This window comes from Stomoxys calcitrans, chromosome 1 (genome assembly GCF_963082655.1).
Source record: "Stomoxys calcitrans chromosome 1, idStoCalc2.1, whole genome shotgun sequence".
Lineage (NCBI taxonomy): Eukaryota > Metazoa > Arthropoda > Insecta > Diptera > Muscidae > Stomoxys > Stomoxys calcitrans.
The window spans coordinates 169,764,171-169,786,030 of record NC_081552.1 but is presented as its reverse complement, the minus strand read 5'-3'; the positions used below and the strand labels follow the sequence as shown (position 1 = coordinate 169,786,030).

Here is a 21,860-nt window from a genome sequence, read left to right as displayed (position 1 = left end):
TATCATCTCAGTGACTCTATTAAAAGACTGCCACTCTAACCCTACCTAACCCGTGTTATGATAACAAAAAAACACGAAATTGGTACAAAACTTAGGAATCAACTAACCTGGTGGAACACCACACACCAAAACTCGCCCAAATCGGCATTCGTTAATTTTTTTTTCCTCTTTTGATGTCACATTAATTTCGCTCAGGTATCCCCTTGTTAAAAGTAACTGATTTTATATTTGCACCAGCAGATCAGGACACCCTGTTAAAAAGTTAATACACTCGTTGGTGTGTGCGTGCCCATGAACAGTATATCTTTTTCATAGAGAAACAATTTTATTTAGCTAATGCTACCTATAACACAATAACCTATGCAATTTGTTTGATTTTCGATCTTAATGTGAAACTTTAATTACTATTGGTTTCATTTAAATGATCATTGCTACCAGCATGGCCAGGCCATGGACATTAACTTGGGGACACATCCCATTGCTATTTTCATATAATTTGATGACTTTAGCCAAATTGTACAGCAATAACAATAAAGACGAATTGAAAGTCACTTGTAATCGATAATGATTTTGTGCAATAGTCCTTTTGCAACAATCATAGAACGCAAAAATTAAGAATAGAGAGCAATCATACAAGATGTGGCTCACAGCAAGCTTCCTTGCGACAGCATTATGCCATTGTTAAATGGGTTATGAAAACAAGCTAATGAAATGAAATTATCATATCTCAATTGGATGAGTGTTTTCCAATGTACGTTTTGACATTTGCTATGAAACAACAAACATTTGTTTTGGATGAAGCACAATCCATTTGCGACCATACAAAATTTATATTTTCTTGATTGTAGTCAAATTCTAAGGCGATGTACCGATGCCCGTATGTCTGTCCGTCCGTCTGTTGTAATCATGCTACGCCCTTAAAAAATTAAGTTAAAATTTGGCACAGATCAGTATTTTTCTAAACGCAGGTTAAGTTCTTGAACAGAGCGTACTTAAATATAGCTGCCACATAGACAGATCTGAAGATTTAGAGGTCTGAAGTCCATTTCACAGTGAGTTGCTCTAAGCCTACCGTAACACAGTGGGAAGGCGTAAACGCATAAGGTTAGGTTAGGCTGAAAAGAGGGTGCAGATATTAATACGCCACATGCCACATACACCTGAGCCAGTAATCGGCTTGTTGTGCGCTCTAAATACTAAAAAAGTGACCACGAAAAAGAAAATCTAATTAAGGAATTCCGTGCTACTTACAAAATTCTTAATTGTTTTCCAAGCCATGCCCCTAAATTGGTTCACGTCTGGTATTGTGACCCCACCTAAATGGCGATATACGTTGGACGCGAAAGTCGGGCAATGACATAGGAAATGCTTCAACGTCCCATCATCTTCTCCCTCATGACCTACTACACATGCTATCACTTGCCGCACCGATTTTACATAAGTGAGCTCGTAGTCCCATGTGTCCCGTTATGATACCGTAAGCTATACTGACCTCCTTCTTACTTCCTTTCAGTAATAGCGTCGTCCTCTCACGATTTGGACCTCTCCATAGGATTTGAACGTCCTGCCGACTGTTTCGCTCTTTCACATGGTAACATGCTCATTTGTCGCCCATGCCTTTAACTCGGACTGCGTCGACCCTAAAGGCCATGGGGGGTAACCAAGTTCTCTGGCCTTCACTGCCAAATCGTCTGCTTTCTCATTCCCAATAACTCCGGTATGGCCGGGCAACCAAACGAGGTGGAACGTGCCATCGTTAATTTCCTTCTTACATTTCAAGACCGTTCATGATCTTACCGTTCTGGTTGTCATTGATCTAATGGCCTATTTACTGTCCGTAAAGATGTTCATACTCGACGTCCTAGCGTTAACACCACACCACCTCAGGCATTCCGTGTTCGTCCGGATCTCCGCCTGCAGGACGGTATTATGGCCAGACAGTCTAAAGCAGATCTCAGTCCCTGCGTTCTCAATGTAGAGCCCCAGGCCCAGGTTTCCTATCGTCGCCTCGATTATACCGCTATGGTATGGGCTGCTCCTATCCTCAATCCATTCTCCCATCGCTTTAAGTCTCATAGTCGCAGTGGCTGCCTCACACTTAACGCATATAGATGTCATCAAATTTTGAGTGGCTATAGCTGAGGTGATAACCAGTTGATGTGCTAATTTTCAGGGGGCTTGGGCAGCCAAAGCGCTCCAATGGTCCATACCTTATTAACTGAGTTTGTATTTGAATTATTTTGTAGCTATCAAATCGGGAATTGTTTGAGGCTTCAATGGTCTCAAGAAGTCATATTGGTACTAAGGGGGACCTATTTCACCATACTGACCAATTGGGTTAAATTTCAACCAAATCAGGTGAAAATTTGGGTTTCTAGGGGCTCAAGAAGTCAAAACCGTGTATCGGTTTTGTTTTGGGGCTATATCTGTTTTTAGAATGATTCGGATCATACTTGACACGAATGTTGGAAGTCATAACACAAGTCTTTGTTAAAAATTTCAGCCAAATCAGATGAAAATTGATGCTTTTAGGGGCTCAAGAAGTCAAATCCGTAGATCGGTTGATATGGGGGCTATATCAATTCATAGAACGATTCGGATCGTATTTGGCACGACTGTTGAAAGTCATAACACAAGTCTTTGTTCCAAAGTTCGGCCAAATCGCATGAAAATTGAGGCTCCTAGGGGCTAAATTTGTCAAATCGTGGGATCTATTTATATGGGGGCTATATTCAAATCTAAACCGATATCATACATTAGCCATCCCCAATGACCCATATCAATAAGAGACATCTGTGCAAAATTTCAAGCGGTTAACTTAAGGCGTTCGACCACTATCGAGATCTCGAAAGACGGACGGACGTATGGACATGGCTATTCATTGTATCGTCTCTATAAAGAAAATTTTATCTAACACTTTCATTCAATCGCTCGTCCTTCTCTTCCGTCGGGGCATGGGCGCAAATAAGGCTGATGTTGAAAAATTTGGCTTTTATGCGGATAGTGGCTAGCCTCTCATCCACCGGTGTAAAGCTGAAGACAAGGTATTGGTATTTCAGTCTCCGACTAACCACAAGTCCTCAGCCAATTTTATGCTATAGAATAGTTCGCCACCGTTGAGTGTTGTAGTGACCCCATCCTCGGTTCATCGCACTTCCTATAAGGCGGTATTATCTGCCCTGTACTTCTCGAATACATCCCCTAAGCGCAGAATGCACCTTCTCTTTAAAGAGTCCGGACATTCTGCGAGCAGATCCGTCGATCATGGTCTTTCTCCGTTTGCGTGGGTCGTCAACGTTAGGGGAGTCCGTTCTTTCTATTCTTTAGTTACTAAATGTATCTCTGGTAATTTTCCGGGGGCGGGTTACCGACCGCCTCAACCGACCGCATGTGTATCCCTAGATGCTTAACGCGAGCTTCGATGCTCGCCTCCAGTCTCCCCTAACCTGGAAACAGACGCTGATGTTGGCCATCGGCTATTTGAAGGCGCCAATAACACGCCTCATTGGCACTCAGTATTTAAATAAGAACCAGTGCCACCTGACCCCTCACTGAGACTCTCCTTTCGAAATCGCTGACTGCCCGCGGCCGCACTTGCACCTTCTCCTCATAAGAACGAAGCTTTCCACTTTCAGCCAAGCTTCCCGTGATAGTGATGAACAACACACAAGTCGGACCTCAAAGTTCCAGCCCGTGTAGTGCTCGCCTCTATCAAGTGTTGAACAACACATATGATAAACAAATGTAAAGTAATGTGGATTGGAGAAAGACTCGTGGCTCTAGACACAGACTTCATAACATTTAAAGAAACATTTAATTTTTTAAATCGACTTTAGGGTGTAGTGAAGCCAACCCGGCCAGCTAATATCATATAAAATTTTGCTCAATAACCAATCTAAAAAAACTCCTTCTTTTTCTGAAATACATCAAATCCATATTTTATCTCGAATTAACATTACAATATCAGTGCTGTTCCTGATAGAGACTGCTGTTGTCAGTTTAGGGCTTATCATCCTGAGTAATGAGGAACACACGTTCGCTTGTTTTTAGTCGATTCATGTAATTTTCCATTTATTATTCGTAATGTTATGTCTACATTGATGTGACAGCTTTCAATGTGCCATGTTTAAGTGGCTGACATTTTTCATTCTCAAATATTTACATTTTGGATAATCCTCAGACATCCAACCGCCAGAATGGTACCCCACCTGCCCTCACTAAAACTTTACTTTTTGCTCTTGCAAACATTCGAAATTAAATTGCTCTATTGCAGTGTTAGCAGTTGCTTGTGAAAATATCATAAGGAATTCATTCTCGTTCTTGGAAAACATGAACAACGACTAAATCCAACGACAGTGCCGCTTTTAGTGTCGTGACTGATAATCTTTGTGTGGAAGGAACAACAATGATAAGCGGTCTATTGTATGACCAACAATAATAAAAGAGCAACAGCGAATGCGGTAGCAGTGTTGCTTCTTGGCAGGCGAGTATGGTGGAAATTTTCTGTTTTGGCCATACAATTAGTTTCCATGTGCATGTGGCATGCTCTTTGCTCTCGTCACGAGCTGTTATTTGCACTTTCTCCACTGCTGCTGTGAATGATGGTTTTCCCCTATTGTTTTCATTTCTTTGTTTGCTATTATCTGGTGAGATATGATGTACTTCGTACAGGAATTGTTTAAATAAATTATACAAAATTACAGGCCCGTAGTTGTTGAAAGATTGCTTTTGGAACGAACAACAGTTATAGGAAAATTTACGTTTGGACAATTATTGCAGCATAACGACCCAGGTGGATAAAAGTCCATATTGGTCACTTTTCTCCAACCGTTTCTTCGAAGACCTCCCTCTCATAAGGAGAGTAATATATTCGCTCGAACTGGTGCATGTATTTTATCAGAGCTTTGGAATGATGAAATATGCCATAGTGGGTGTGCGACATGCGCCCTACATCATACCATAACTGCTAAGAATTTAGTAGCATACAACTTTGATGATCTGCGCTTGTGATTCGATGCAATCGGAGTAGTTTAATCGGTGAAATCAGACAATGTTTGTAGGTAACTGCTATACAGAACGATACATCTATTTAAGGTTTTGATCCCACAAAAGGCCCCTTTATTACTCGATTTCATTATAATTGGAAACAGTGAGTTGTGCTAGACTTCTACATTCATTTACCGAAAGTGAAACTGATCGGACCATTCTCGATTTAGACGCCATACAATGAACTTCAGATTCAACGTCACACAGTGGGATGGGCAAAAAAAAAAATAGTGGAAATAAGTCTGCCATTTGTGAACGGATTAGAATGTGTTCACGAAATTTTATATGATTATAGCTGAAGTGGGGACTTATTGGTGAGCTTTCAAAGTTCGCCACCTTGGTCCTATAAAATTTTGTTTTGGACTGCAGAAAGTGAAGTTATGGTCGAGTTTTCAAAATTTTGCTAGATATATTTTCACAATCTCCATCATAGGATGGGGATATACTCATTTCTCCAATTGTAGCACATCCTAGTATTATGGTCAAAGACCCCATAAAGTATATATATTCTTGATCGTCTTGACATTTAAATTCGATCTAGCTTTGTTCGTCCGTCTGGCTGTGGAAAGCACGCTAACTTTCGAAAGAGTAAAGCAGGACGCTTGTAATTTTGCACACATACTTCATATCAGTGTAGGTCGGCTGGAATTGTAACTGGGTTGGTCCATGTATGGATATAGCTACTATATACACCGATCTTGGGTCATGAACTCTGGAGCCTCTTAAGAGCGCAATTATTATCCGATTTGGCCTCTAGAGGGCGCAATTCTTATCCGATTTGAATGAATTTTTGCACGAAGTATTTTGTTATGATATCCATTAACTGTGCCAAGTATGGTTCAAATCGGTTCATAACCTGATATAGCTGTCATATAAACAGATCTGGGGACTTTTTGAGCTTCTAGAGGGCGCAATTCCTATCCGATTTGGTTGAAATTTTGCATGATGTATTTTATTCGTACTTTCAACAACTGTGTCAAATAAGGTTCAAATCGTTTCATAACCTGATATAGCTGCCATATAAACCGATCTGGGATCTTGACTTCTTGAGCCTCTAGAGGTCGCAATTATTGACCGATTTGCCTGAAATTTTGTACTACGGATCCTCTCATGACCATCAACATACGTGTTTATTATGGTCGGAATCGGTATATAGCCCGATACAGCTCCCATAGAAATCGATCTCTCTATTTTACTTCTTGAGCCCCCAAAGTGCGCAATTCTTATTCGAATTGGCTGACATTTTACACAGGTCTCCAACATAAAATTTAATTGTGGTCCAAACCGGACCATATCTTGATATCGCTCTAATAGCGGAGCAAATCTTTTCTTATATCCTTTTTATGCCTAAGAAGAGATACCGGAAAAAAAACTCGACAAATTCAATCCATGGTGAAGGGTATATAAGATTCGGCCCGGCCGAACTTAGCACGCTTTTACTTGTTTTTTTTTTTTAATTTTCGCAGAAGCTGGTGTATTAATTTGTTGTTTGTGGAAGTTTTTCTTAATCGATTTTCAATTTGTTAACTGATTCGGATAAATTTGCAACATTTTTGCCGTATTATATTATCAGTCAAATGTTTTGCGAACAAGAAATCAAAATATGGGAAAAAGAGAATTTAGCTAATTATACTGTAAAGATGACTTATCGTAGAAGATATCGCAAAGATATCTTCACCTCTTCACAAATGGCAGATTGATTTCTAATTTTCGTATACACCACTGTGCCTCATATGTAGCATAACATACCACTGTGCCTCAAAAGTAGCATTTATTATCGATTTCGTTGACATTTTGAAACAGTGAGTTGTATTAAATTCTAGCTGGACAGAGCCGGTCCGCTGCGCCTTTTTTTACTTTATGTGGAACGAAATTTTCCTTGGAATATTTATTTTCGACGATTAAAGAGCTTTTAGTGAAATACCATGCTACGAAAGTAGTATATCGCTTGACAAACAGTTTAACAATATAAGTTCCTTTATTTGAATCCCATATGATCTTAATGGGTCTACGAATTTAATGTATGGATGTAAGGTGTACTCCATTCTTAAAATACTTTATTTCAGCCCGATATTTTCATGATGTCTGATTTAGGGGTGTTTTCAGGGGTAAGGTGTTCCCCCGGCCCTGAAAAAATATCAGCATCGTGCTCAAAATTTCGCTTAAAACGCAGCACTCATCTCCGAGATCTGGCGTTTCTGAAAATCTGGATAAGGGGGAGGGTCCGCTCCCCCTTCAAATATTAAAAAATGACGTACCCTATTTTCACCATGGGATTATTGTGCACCATCAGTTAACATTTCAAGAAAATCGGCTCAGCCGTTTCTGAGTCTATAAGGAACACACAATCAAACAATCAAACACAAATTGATTTTTATATATTGTACAAGACTACAAATATTTGTCGAATGTGGTTTAGATCGAATTATATTTGGATATAGCCGCTATGTAGACCTATCTCCAAAAGGTATTTAACCCATTTGCCCATTAACATTTCACTAAGGAACTGGGACAAACTTCTCAGTAATCACTGAGTGTTGTCCGATTCAAAATTTTAAGCTCAATAATAAGGGCCTTCTTTTTATAGCCTAGTCCGAACAAAGGGTCGCAGTGTGACACCTCTTTGGGGTAACCATCGTTGAAAATTTTTATGATGATTTCGCCAGGATACGAACCCAGGTGTTCAGCGTCATATGCGGACAAGCTAACCTCTGATTTACAGTGGCCTCCATTAAGTTCGTTTAGGTTAGGTTGAAAAGAAGGTGCAGATATTATTCCGCCCCATGCCACTATGGACATACACCTAAGCCAGTAATCGGCTTGTTGTGCGCTCCAAAAACTATAAAGTAACCTCTAAAAAGTACATTTTAAATGAGGAATTCCGTGCTACTTAAAAAATCCTTAATACCACTCCCAAAGATGGTTCATGTCTGGTATTGTGTCTCCACCTAAGTGCCGGTATCTGTTAGACGCGAAAGCCGGCCAATGATAAGGGAAATGCTCCAACGTCTCATCATATATCACTTGCCGCACCGATTTTACATAAGTGGACTCCATTAAGGGCGCATTTATTTCTGTGAAATTTAAAACACCGATTTGTTGTTGTTTTTGTTGCCACATTGCATGTAGAGGTAGCGATCCTCGTCATGCTCCTGTAGGTTCGTTCCGGTCCAAAGGACCGATCGCCGCGGGAACAGGGTGGCCATTGGTTATTAAAAGGCGCCAACAACTCGACTTGTTATATCATAGCCACCCAGTATTTGTGCAAGAGCCGTTACCGCCCGACCTCTCACTGAGACTCTCCGCTCGATATGGGTGATTGTCCAGGACTGCCGTAGCAGCTACTCCTTATAAGGCATTCTACTATCCGCAACCTGTGGACGCGCCCGGTAGCTCGCAGCTAAGCTTCTCATGACCGCAATGAACACCACACAGATCGGACCTCAATGTTCAGCTTCTGTGGTTTTCACTGCTATCCCGTGCGGGGAGTGATTTGTATTAGACCAAATTCTACTTTTTGATGTACGTCGGTTAGGGTTGTAGATGGGCCAAATCAGACTATATTTGTATTTCCTGAGCCTAGAAAAATTTTTTTAGCCTAGTGCGGATGCAATTCTTATCCGATTTTGCTGAAATTATGATTCAAATCGATGATTAACTTGGTATAACTTGAAATATCTTTAAATAGCTAAAATGAGATCCATATAGTTATACCCTACACCACTACTGTGGTACAGGGTGTAATAACTTAGTAAATTTGTTTATAACATCCTGAAGGAAGAGAGCTAGACCCATTGATAAATATACCGATCGACTCAGTATGGGCTTCTGATTCGATTTAGCTATGTCCATCCATCCATCTGTCCGTCCATATTAATTTGTGTACAAAGTACAGTTCACAGTTTCCATCCGAAGGCTAATGAAATTGGAAAAAACGGTTCAATTTGGATATACCACCAACATATATGTTCGTCCGATTTGGACTAACACTGCAATAGTATCGTCATTTGCGAACCGATCCTTATGAAATTGGACACTAGGGAGTCTCTTGTCTCTTATGAGTCTCGACATTACTGGTGAATTTGATAGTAATTGGTTCAGATACAGATATAGCTCCCATATATATCTATCGCCCGTATTTAACTTCTAGAGCCTTTGCAAGCTCATGTATCAACCGATCTTCTCAAATCTTTGCACTACGCTTTCTTCTACGACTATCACAAAATGTGCGGATTTTGGTTGAAATCTGATGAATCCGAAATCAGATTTGGATATAGCTGTTGATATATATTCGTCCGATTTGGACTGTTACTGCAATAACGTGGTCATTTGTTAACCTATTTACATGCAATTTGTCACAAAGGCGGCATTGCTGTTGAATTTCATAGAAATCGGTTCATATTCAAATATATCCTCCATATATATGTATCGACCGATTTTCACTTTAAGAGCCTTTGTCAGCGTATTTCTTAGCTGATTTTCATCTAAATTTAGTACAATGTCTTTTTCTATGATTTTAACCATTTATGCCGATTTTGACTAAAATCAGTTAATATTTAGATATAGTGCTCATATATATTTTCATCCGATTTGGACTAATATTGCAATAATGAGGACATTTGTTAGCCGGTGCTCACAAAATTTGTCACTAAGGTTTCTCTTATGACTTTTCTGATCACTGATAAATGTCATAGAAATCTGTTCGGATTTAGATAAAGCTCTCCTATATATGTATCTCCCGATTTTCACTTTTAAGGCCTTTGCTAGCGCATTTATCAACCGATCTTCTCAATAATTTTCACTACGATTTTTTCTATAACTCGCACAATATGTCCGGATTTTGGTCGAAATTCTACATAATTAAAGCCAATTTTAGTTTGGACGACTTAATCTTCATATCCAATATGGTGTAGGATATCGCCCTACTTTAGTCCGTCCTTGCTTGTTTTTGCTATGTCTGTGGTGAATATAAATATGACCAATATAGATAACCACCTATGACTTGGTGATTTAATTTGCAAATGGTTACTTATTTTATGGGGACCAAGATGGCGTAAGATGGATGTGCACCCATGTCCAATATATATCCAATAAGCAAATAATATTAAATAGTTGATGCTTGACAAAGTTTTAGCCAAAGCATAGCTTCTTGGACCATAAGCATAGGCATATCAGAAATTTCTGACATACAATATGAGGAACCCATGGCTTGCCCTGATGACATGTTCTAGTTTAATGTACTGCTGATACACAATATTGACAAAGTTGACAAAGTCCGATATAAAATTTTCATATATTCAACACAAATATAGCAAAAATTATTTACATTAAGCACGAGGCTAACGCAACAGTGGTGGAAATTCTGAATGTAAGGCCGCTTCGGCGGCACTTAAGGTCCTCCTGATGGCAGAATTATTTAACATGGCTCTTATCCAGGAACCATGGGCGTGTGGAAAAATGATTCGTGAACTAATTCTTGGATTAGAACCACCAAGGGTACGAGGAATGGGGGACACAGATCCTGCATTCTTGTAAACAGTAGTCTACATGTGTTTCTTCTTACCGTGCTAAGCACTGAAGATTCAATAGTAGCCAGCATTGAATGCGGTTGGTTTCCCTATATATGGCACACGATTCAGAGATTCCACCCTCAAGCCTTAAGTTGCTGATTGAAGCCTCTTTTACCGGGAAGAATTGCTTCATTGTAGGAAGTGATGCTGATGCACATCACCACATATTGGAGAAATGTCCGCCAATGACGCTGAACGCCTGGGTTCGAATTCTGGCGAAATCATCAGAAAACAATTTCCTAATGCTAACGACGTTCGTGAGATTTGGTATGAAAGCCATGTTAAAACGTCTCCCCAAAGAGGCGACGTACTGCGGCTCGGCTTCGGACTTTGCCTTATCATTGAGCTTAAACTTGAAACGGACGTCAGTCATTGATATGTTATGGAATGTTCATAGGTAAATTTGCATTGCGATTTGTAATAAAGGAAAAATACCGAACTTCATTGCCCACAGCAGGCCGGTACTAGTTGTTACCTTTGTTTCATAGAAAGATGTGTGACTGGAAAGTGTTGGATGACCACAGCTACTCTGATCATCGTTATATTAGTTTCAGCCTTGGAGAAAATACTGCAGAAATGGTCTATCGGCTAAACAGAAGAAAGGGCGGATTGGGATAATTTTCAGCACTAATTCTACTCGACTATTTCCTCTAGACCCGGATAGGAAGTGGCAACTGCGTAGAACATAAACATAACAGTCAAGTGCATTAGGAAGGCCTTTAATGACTCTCTTATGCCAGCATGGCCTAGTGCCAAGCCAGCGACCGCCATGGAGAACCCCAAAACTGGTTGGTTTAAGGAAGGGCTGCAGAAATCTCTATACAAGGGCACCACACCACTGGAGCCTTTATAAGGCTGAGCTATAAAAATACAAGGGCTAGCTGAAAAGTGCTTAGAACAAATCTTGGGTGGAGGTTTGCAGCTCCGTGGAGGATACATCTAAGGCGTCTTGCCTAAGAAAAATCCTAACCTCGAAACCTATTGCGAATGGATACATTAAAAAGTTAGAGAATATACGAACAATGTCTAGTGAGGAACACTAGATTTAATCGTTGATATACATTTCTCGCGAAACTCCCCAACGAACAACGTGGCGCCAGAAGAGGTTGGTACTGATATCCATTCGCCGAAGGATATTGCAAAAATATTCTGATTCCAAAGCCCTTTGGGCGATAAACTTGTTTGACTCCTTTAAGTTCCCAGGCCTTAATGATGTATCACCAGCTAAATTACGAGCTGTGTCCGATTGACTGGCTTCTTGGTTAACGAATATATAATCTGCTTGTATCAGAATGTCGTACATACCTATGCGATAAAGAGACAAAAACGTCACGAAAGTAGGGAAATATTTGTTCGACTAGTCTGTCATCGTTTATGCTTTAAAATCTAGTGGAGTTGATAGAAATATACCCTGGGACAACTGTCTCGGCAACAGCATGCATATAGTAAGGGCAAGTCCGCTGAAACAGACCTTCATGACCTAGTCGCCTACATAGAAAATTCTGTCTCTGGAATACACAATTGTAGCATTCCTCACAATAATGTAAAACCGATGTCAATCTTGAAGGAGCTGGAGTTTCTAGCCATCAGCACTACGGTAAGAAAGTTACTTGCCAGAATGTGTATTACGGCAACCTTGGGATCTGTAGATCTAAAAATTTGGATCAGCAGAGGAACACCTCAATTAGTGTACGAGTACTGTCTCCTCTACCTTGGAAGAAAATTGAGCAAGAGTGGTCGGCTATGCAAATGTTTTGGCTATTGCGTCTACAAGGGGAATTTTCCTAGCATTAGTACGACAGCGAAGTGGGCTACCGAAAGTTGTCTAGGCGTAAATCCGTCTAAGGCAGAAGAAGTTATTTTCAGCTGGAGATACAAGCAACCCAAGTCAATCATGACCTAATTTTGTTTAAGCTCGGTAAGGTTGGGTTTTCACCTGTATTATTAAATTGGGATAATTCTTACTTATCTGGACATGTTCAGAATGTACAATTCGGCGATTCTTCTTCTAAGTCAATTATTGTGAAATCTGGTGTCCGACAGAGCAGTCATCTGGGTCCAAGTCTTTTAAATCTGTTTATAAATGATTTACCTTGTGTTATTAAAAATTCTTCAATCTTAATGTATGCTGATGATGTCAAAATGTTTCATTCGCTCTGTGTTCCTTCCGAGCAGGATTTGTTACAACTCGTTCTTGATACAACTCGATCTTTGTTTGTGGTGTAGTGTAAATAAAATGGAGCTAAATATGTCGAAATGTAAATTAATGTCTTCCTACAGAACGGAACACATATCGTGAAATTGACATAGAAGAAACATTTCACGAACTTGGCATCATCTTAGATCGAAAATTGAATTTTAGACAACATATTTCAATGATGGTGCAAAAATCTTTTAGTTCTCTTGGATTTATGAAGAGATCAAGTAAAGAATTTAATGATCCTTCAGTTACTAAGAGCTTATACATTTCTCTGGTTCGAAGTACACTTGAATACGGATCCGTTATTTGGGATCCGGTTTACACTATTCACAGAAATAAAATTGAATCAGTACGGAAACAATTTCTAGGTTGCCCAAAAAGTAATTGCGGATTTTTCATATAGTCGGCGTTGACAAATTTTTTCACAGCTTGTGACTCTGTAATTGCATTCTTTTCTCAGTTATTCTTTTGTCAGTTATTAGCTGTTACTTTTAGCTTGCTTTAGAAAAAACGTGTAAAAAAAGTATATTTGATTAAAGTTCATTCTAAGCTTTATTAAAAATGCATTTACTTTCTTTTAAAAAATCCGCAATTTCTTTTTGGGCAACCCAATATTTTACGTTCGTAACCGTGATTGGATTTATTAAACACTTCTTTCCTATACATTTAGATTCAATTTAATAAAGCTCCCTACTCTCAGTAGTCGCAGGAAAATGTTGAACATCAATTTTTTCTCAAATGTTTTACACGGGAATTTGAAGATCGAATTTTTGTTGAGCCGGCTTAATATTAACGTTCCTTCAAGACCAACGAGAAATTTTCAACTGCTTAATATTCAATAACATCAAAGCGATTTTGGAAAGTAATGATCCTTTTCGTAGAATTTGTTTAGATTTTAATAAATATAAGCATTTTTTGATCTTACTGAAGATAGATAATAATTAAAAACAAGTAAAAGCGTGCTAAGTTCGGCCGGGCCGAATCTTATATACCCTCCACCATGGGTCGCATTTGTCGAGTTCTTTTCCCCGGCATCTCTTCTTAGGCAAAGAAGGATATAAGAAAAGATTGCGCCCTCAGGGGTTTAAGAAGTAAAATAGAGAGATCGATTTATATGGGAGATGTATCAGGCTATAGACCGATTCAGATCATAATAAACACGTATGTTGATGGTCAAGAGAGGATCCGTCGTACAAAATTTCTGGCAAATCGGATAATAATTGCGACCTCTAGAGGCTCAAGAAGTCAAGATCCCAGATCGGTTTATATGACAGCTATATCAGGTTATGAACCGATTTAAACCTTATTTGACAGAGTTGTTGAAAGTAAAAATAAAATACGTCATGCAAAATTTCAGCCAAATCAAAAAGGAATTGCGCCCTCTAGAAGCTCAAGAAATCAAGTCCTCAGATCTGTTTATATGACAACTATATCAGGTTATGAACCGATTCGAACCATACTTGGCACAGTTGTTGGATATCAAAAAATTTATTCAAATCGCATAAGAATTGCGCACTCTAGAGGCTCAAGAAGTCAAGACCCAAGATCGGTTGATATGGCAGCTATATCGAAACATGGACCGATATGGCCCATTTACAATAACAACTGACCTACACTAATAAAAAGTATTTTTGCAAAATTTCAAGCGGCTAGCTTTATTCCTTCGGAAGTTAGCGTGCTTTCGACAGACAGACGGAGGGACGGACGTACAGACGGACGGACATGGCTAGATCGACATAAAATGTCGCGACGATCAAAAATATATATACTTTATGGGGTCGCATACGAATATTTCGAGTAGTTACAAACAGAATGACGAAATCAGTATACCCCCATCCTATGGTGGAGGGTATAAAAATATATTATACTATACTTAAATCGTAGTTTAATGTCAATGATGTTTGTATATATGTATATTTATATTAGCCTGTCAGAATATATATATCTATAGACTTAAGAATAAAAAAAATGTTGACCGTGGCTGCGTTCCAAATAGTCCAACCGCTTAGTTCAATTTTGGCATACTCTTTCCAATATTTCGGCCGGTATCTCACGAACAAATGCTTCAATGTTGCCTTCCAATGCGTCAACTGAAGTGGACTTCTCTGGCTAGACATGAGCTTTATAAAGGCGTTAAATCGCACGATCTAGGCGGTCAATTGACCGCTCCCGAACGGGAAAAAAATGTTCACCGAACTCGCCTCTCAATAAGTCCATTGCAACGCATGCTGTGTGGCATGTGGCACCATCTTGTGGAAACTACATGTCATGCAAGTCAAGCTCTTGCAAAAAACCGTTGGGAATAGTGAGCGCCATTGTCAGATGATAATCTCACAATGGCGCTCACTATTCGCAGTTACTTTATGATTCGCATTATCTTTGAAGAAGTATGGTCAAATGATGCCACCAGCCCATAAACCATAACATTTTCTGGTTGCATTGGTAGCTTTCGCCATGCTTCTGGCTGAACTTCTTTCCAAAATCGACAATTCTGTTTATTGGCGTACCCATTGAGCCAAAAATTAACTTCGTCGCTGACCATAAAATGGAAGTAGCGCGCAATGAACTTTCTTAACAGAGCACCCAATTTTGATAATAAAATTCAATAATTTGCTAGCGTTATTCGCTGTAAGACGATGTATGGTTGAATTATTAATGAAGATGTTTGACAGGGAAACAAAACACGAAGCGCGCGTGAGCTAGTTTAACCAGTGTTGCCAAATAATAATAGCTTAAAAATCATCCTTTATTTCTGAATTCAAAAACCGAATTCAACGAGATGGCTGAACAGTTCAAAATTCACCTATTCTGAGTGCCAGGTCACTAGATATCCCAGAGCAGACGAGCTTGGAAGACTACGAAGTGCGTTACACATTCCAGGAATTGTATTCTGCGGGTATGCCACTACCGACATGTAAGCATAGTCCTCAGGATCATGCCCGAAGAGCAACGAGTTGCAGATGGCCACAAAGTGGGGGTTTTGAAAACACTAAAATTATGTGACCTGAAATTTAGGCATAAAGAGTCTACCGCTCTGTTGTCGCTGACTAGACTAGACGTCTCCGTCTTTGTGTCAGTCATGATTGGTCACTGTTAGATCGGTACACATGTTGACGGACTGAAGGTTGCAAATAACGACTTCTGCAGAAGCTGTGAGGACGTCGAGTAAGAAGAGACTAGAAAACATCTGCTGTGTGTGTGTGTGTCCTGCACTGGCAGTCAGAAGGAGTTCCGCTGCAGATTCTAATTTCCTTAAAAACATGTCTGATTTAGCGGATGTGAACATTCGCAAGTTGTTGGGCTTTTTAAAGCGATCTGGATGGTTCAACGGTAGGAACTAGAAGGCATCATCCTTCTTATGTTCCAGCACATAAACCTAACCCAACCTTCTTAAACTGAACACAAAAAGACACATTAACAATTTATTGCAGTTGTCGAACCTCATAACAATTTCGAATAATAAAATTTTTCTCTTGATAGGATTCGAAATGTTTTGCAATGCCATTGTATGCTTTTCTCATCTGACATTGAGACCTTTAGTAATATTATCATAATCATATTTCTATCCTTTCATGTTATCTTTTCAGAACTATTTACCCTTGACAAATTTCGGCACAACCAGTCAACATCGCAAGTGCAGAAAACGCCAAAGCGTGCCATCGATGACAATCCAAATGTAAAATGTTCTATTTGAATACATGCGACAGCAAAAGATGTTAAAGCAAACGAGACAATATTTCCAAGGAAACCAAATATAAGAAATGCAAAGTTGTGAATACATCCCCTTAAAGATTTTACTCATTTGATATTATTCATCATTTTTACTATACCTATACAAATTGCAAAAGGGCCGTTTTTAAACTAAGAGGAGGTCATCATTAAATTGTTTACAAGACAACCCCAGCAAAGAAAAGGCCTTCAAAATGTTGCCAACAAACGTTATGACGTTTATGAAGAAGGTAAGTGCGGCAGCATTATAATGTCCATCAACTATAAACATCAAATTTTTTACCATTAGTGTTTCGAAGGAAATAGGCAGAAATAAAAATCGAATGAGAGCACATTAAAATAAGAATTGAATGTAAGAATAAAAATCACTAAAATAAAAACCAACAAAACTTTATGACATAAGTTTTTATTAACACAAATATTTTACTCTCTTAACATTGTTTCTGTCAAAGGGGAGAGAGTTGAGCTAATTTGACCGTGAGAAAGAGTATAATAAACAAATAGGTTTAGACTTAACTGCGACGGCTGCTATAACTCGTGAACATTTCCGTGCGACCATTTTGCACAACATTTGACGTTGATAATCCGGAGTGCATTGATGGACTTGAATCTTTGTATTGCAACGAACCACTATCCTATAGCACTGCGAAAAACTTATTTTATGAATTCAGTCATGGTAGACGCTAGCTTTAAGTCGAATTCCGTTGGACTCCGTACAAATTGACGATCGCTCAAAAAATCTCGCTTCGCACTTAGTGCTAAGAAATATGGAAAAACAAGTGAGGACGGGCTAATATCGGGTGAAGCCATACCCTACACCACATTGGATATGCTGATTAGGTCGTCGAATTTAAAATTTGCTTATATTTGATATGTAGAATTTCGATCAAAATCCGTACATAATGAAGGAGCCACAGAGTACATCGTTGTGCGTGTGTTTTTGAGAAGATCGATTGATTAATGCGTTAGCAAAGGCCTTAAAAGTGAATGTCGTGAGATGCATATACATATATGGGAGCTATAATTAAAACTGAACAAATTTCAATGAAATTCATCAGTCATCCGAAGAGTTATAAGAGATATCTTCGTGCCAAATTTTGTGCCGATCGGTTAACAAATTACCAAATTATTGAGTATTATTCAAAATCGTACGAAAATATACATATATGGGAGCCATATCTAAATCTACGGGAGGTCACCGTAGCGCAGAGGTGGGCATGTCCGCCTATGACGCAGAACGCCTGGGTTCGAATCCTGGCGAGACCATCAGAAAAAAATGTTCAGCGGTGCTTATTCCCTCCTCATGCTGGCAACATTTGCCATGTAAAACTTCTCTGCCCAGAGGTGTCGCACTGCGGCACGCCATTCGGACTCGGCTATAAAAAGGAGGCCGCTATCATTGAGCTTAAACTTGAATCGGACTGTGCTCATTGATATGTGAGAGGTTTGCCCCTGTTCCTTAGCGGAATGTTTATGGGCAAAATTAGCATTTTGGCATATCAAGATCTGAATCGATTTCTATAAAATTCGACAGCAATAACAGGAGTCATAAAGAAATCCTTTGAGCCAATTTTCGTATGAATCGGCAAATGACCAAATTATTGCAATACTAGACCAAATAGGATGAACACATACATGGGAGCTATATCTAAATCTGAGCCGATTTCTATGAAATTCACCAATAATGTGGAGACTTATAAGAGAATCCCTCGTGCAATATTTGTTGAGAACCGATTTACAAATAATGATATAATTGCAATATTAGTCCAAATCGGACGAACATATATATGGGAGTCATATCTAAATCTGGAGGACACAGTAGTGCAGAGGTTAACATGTCCCCCTATGACGCTGAACGCAAAATTTGCAATTTGCATATCTAAATCTGTACTGATTTTTCAAATTTTAAAAGGCATCGTCTCTAGGCTTGTGCCAAATATGAAGACTATCAGAGCAAATATGCGACCTGTACTTAATACACAAATTAACATGGACAGACGGACAGACAGACAGACGGACATAGCTAATTCGAATCGGAAAATGATTCTTAGTCACGCGGTCTATAACTCTTCCTTCTGGGTGTTACAAACAAATACACTTATTTATAATACCCTATATCACAGTAGTGGTGTAGGGTATAAATTCAATCGCGGTGCTTCAAAATATGTTAAAAAGTTCGTCACAGACCGATCGACTGTGTGGTTCTTCGGGGCGACTGTTTTGCTTAGCAACGTAGCACAAATTGGTTATTATTTTTTGATTATTTTCAAAGAAATTCGAAAAACAAACAACAGAACACGAATTATTGTTCACTACGACAACGCGAGTTCTCACACATCGGCTATAACCAGCGCCTTTTGACCGGCCAAAATGTCGAATTGAAGGGACATCTTCTGCACAGCACCGACTAGGCACCCGATGATTTTATTCACCGGAAAATGTTGTTGAAGCTCTCAATAAACATCTTTTGGAAATGTCTGAATTAAAGTGAAAAGTACTAGGTGAATTGTTTTGAGTGCAAGCAAATATATATGTTAACATCAAAGATGTTTGCTGGGATGTCAGCCAAACAAAAGATTCTTTATATTGGATTTCGATACCAAAAAATTGCTGATTCTATTGATTAATTCATTGACCGCTGTCAGTCAACATTGTCCGCCTGCAACAACAAACAGTGAACCATCATGATTTGTAAGCAACAATATGAAATGGTAATGGTAATGAAATGTAAGCATTTCTACAGCTAACGCAAGGGTCAACAATCCGTATCCACCAGTACCGCAGGTCAACAGCAAACACAGCAAAACGGGTAACCTGACACCTCATGACGACAACAATAACAAAATCGTCAATCAGCAAGAAACCAATAGCAGCACCAGCAACAGCACCAACCAACAGCAGCAGCGCCAACAGCAGCACCAACCAACTTCAACCTAAGTTTAAGATTTTTGATTCAGTTCTGTAAAAGCACTCAAATTAATAAAAACAGAAATGTAGTAGCTGTTAACTGGCGCCCAACAATCCATCAACGCACCCGGAGGCTGTGACCAAGGACCAAAAAAACACCCTAGAAGACCACAGAGGCTGTAGCTACAACTACCGGCTCAACACACGTCAACAAGTAAGCGGACGATTCTCCAAGTAGATTTAACGAAAGGACAACGAAATCGCCTCCATGGACGTATGGAAAATCTTTATAGGGATACATTTGTAAGTAGGCAGTGAACAAAAAAAAAAGTTGTGAATCGTAGATTTAATAATTAAGAAGAATTTAAGTACAAAAGTGAAAAAAATGTGAAAACTCTGGTAGAGAAAAAAATTTTTGGTGAATAATTAAAGAATTTAAAAATCGTAACTTCAGGAAATAGAAAAATCAATAGAATTAAGAAAAGTTGGAAAAAGTTAGATTTAATAATTAAGAAGAATTTAAGTACGAAAGTGAAAAAAATGTGAAAACTCTGGTAGAGAAAAAAATTTTTGGTGAATAATTAAAGAATTTAAAAATTGTAACTTCAGGAAATAGAAAAATCAATAGAATTAAGAAAAGTTGGAAAAAGTTAGATTTAATAATTAAGAAGAATTTAAGTACAAAAGTGAAAAAAATGTGAAAACTCTGGTAGAGAAAAAATTTTGGTGAATAATTAAAGAATTTAAAAATTGTAACTTCAGGAAATAGAAAAATCAATAGAATTAAGAAAAGTTGGAAATGGATCGCCGGAAATCCAGATCACGACGATTTCGAGATAATAGAGCAAAAAATTAACAATGTTTTGTCAAGCAATAATAGGCAGGTTGTAATAAATAATCTGTCTCTAAAAAAATAGATGAACTCACAGAAAATACCAACAAAATTATAAAAATTGTAAAAACCAATGAAAATTTTATAACCATGCTCAAAATGAAAATTGACCTTTTAAAGGAAGAAATTGTTAATGTAAATTATGCCATTCACTGGGCAAAGTCCGGCATAATAAATTCATTTGTATTGTCGAACACTGAAGTGAATATTGCAAAAGAGCTTTTCGAGAAAGATTCAATTCCCTTTGTAAACATAGAAGAAATATTCGAATTCTCTGAAGTAAAAATTGCATCAAATGAAAAATCACTTATTTATATTGTCAATGTACCGACTACGAATTTAGATTCCTGCAGTAAACTCTTGATTAAACCCACTAAGAGTGGGGATCTTATTAATAAAATTGATTATAATGAAATACTAGTTTGTAAAAATGAATCCTATGGGATCCTTAAACCATGTAAATCTTTCAATAATCTGACTGTTTGTAATTTAAATAATGTCAAAAGAATAGAAAAAGAAAATTGTTTGTTAAATCTTTTAAAAAGCGTAGAAGCAAACTGTACTTTATTGAGACATAACACCACCCCTACAGTAGAGGAAGTCTTGCCTGGGATGATTCTACTAAATCAATTCGATGGTACCATTCTCATCAACGACGAGCAGTACAATCTTACGGGAACCTTCATAATCAAGTTTCAAAACGCTTCCATAACAATTGACAACGAGACATACAACTATTTCCAAACAACGTATGCCGAACCATTACCTGCAATCCTACAACCTAGATCTCCTGGATCAAAAATAGAAGAAGTAACCACTTTGGAATTTGTAAAAAGGATCCATCTAAACAATACAAAAGCGATAGAACTGTTGAACATTAAAAACAAATGGAGTGCGGCCGTGCATTTACTCACAATAGCTGCAGCTCTCATTCTGGTATTGTTCTTGATAAGAAGAAAGCAGCGCCCATTGATTGAAACCGTTAATCTAGCACCTCCCAATCAACTATCAGTTCCGACATCGAATTCAACAAACTTTCCAAGAGACGTACCAAGATTATCTCAGATACCTTACTTCTAACGGTATTACGATCGAGGACGCTCGTAACTAAGAGGGGAGGTGTTAACATCAAAGATGTTTGCTGGGATGTCAGCCAAACAAAAGATTCTTTATATTGGATTTCGATACCAAAAAATTGCTGATTCTATTGATTAATTCATTGACCGCTGTCAGTCAACATTGTCCGCCTGCAACAACAAACAGTGAACCATCATGATTTGTAAGCAACAATATGAAATGGTAATGGTAATGAAATGTAAGCATTTCTACAGCTAACGCAAGGGTATCCGTATCCACCAGTACCGCAGGTCAACAGCAAACACAGCAAAACGGGTAACCTGACACCTCATGACGACAACAATAACAAAATCGTCAATCAGCAAGAAACCAATAGCAGCACCAGCAACAGCACCAACCAACAGCAGCAGCGCCAACAGCAGCACCAACCAACTTCAAC

General features: G+C 38.7%; 1 protein-coding gene across 3 annotated transcripts in view; it reads left to right on the top strand.

Annotated features, from left to right (window-relative positions):
* Window positions 1-21,860, top strand: part of LOC106095928 (regulating synaptic membrane exocytosis protein 2) — a 448,297-nt gene that overhangs the window by 215,302 nt on the left and 211,135 nt on the right. For all 3 annotated transcript variants that reach the window (XM_059361097.1, XM_059361096.1, XM_059361095.1), the window contains one exon: window positions 16,404-16,775. In XM_059361097.1, the coding sequence (XP_059217080.1) occupies window positions 16,740-16,775 (36 nt within the window). In that variant the 5' untranslated portion in view covers window positions 16,404-16,739. The remainder of the gene's footprint in view (window positions 1-16,403; window positions 16,776-21,860) is intronic.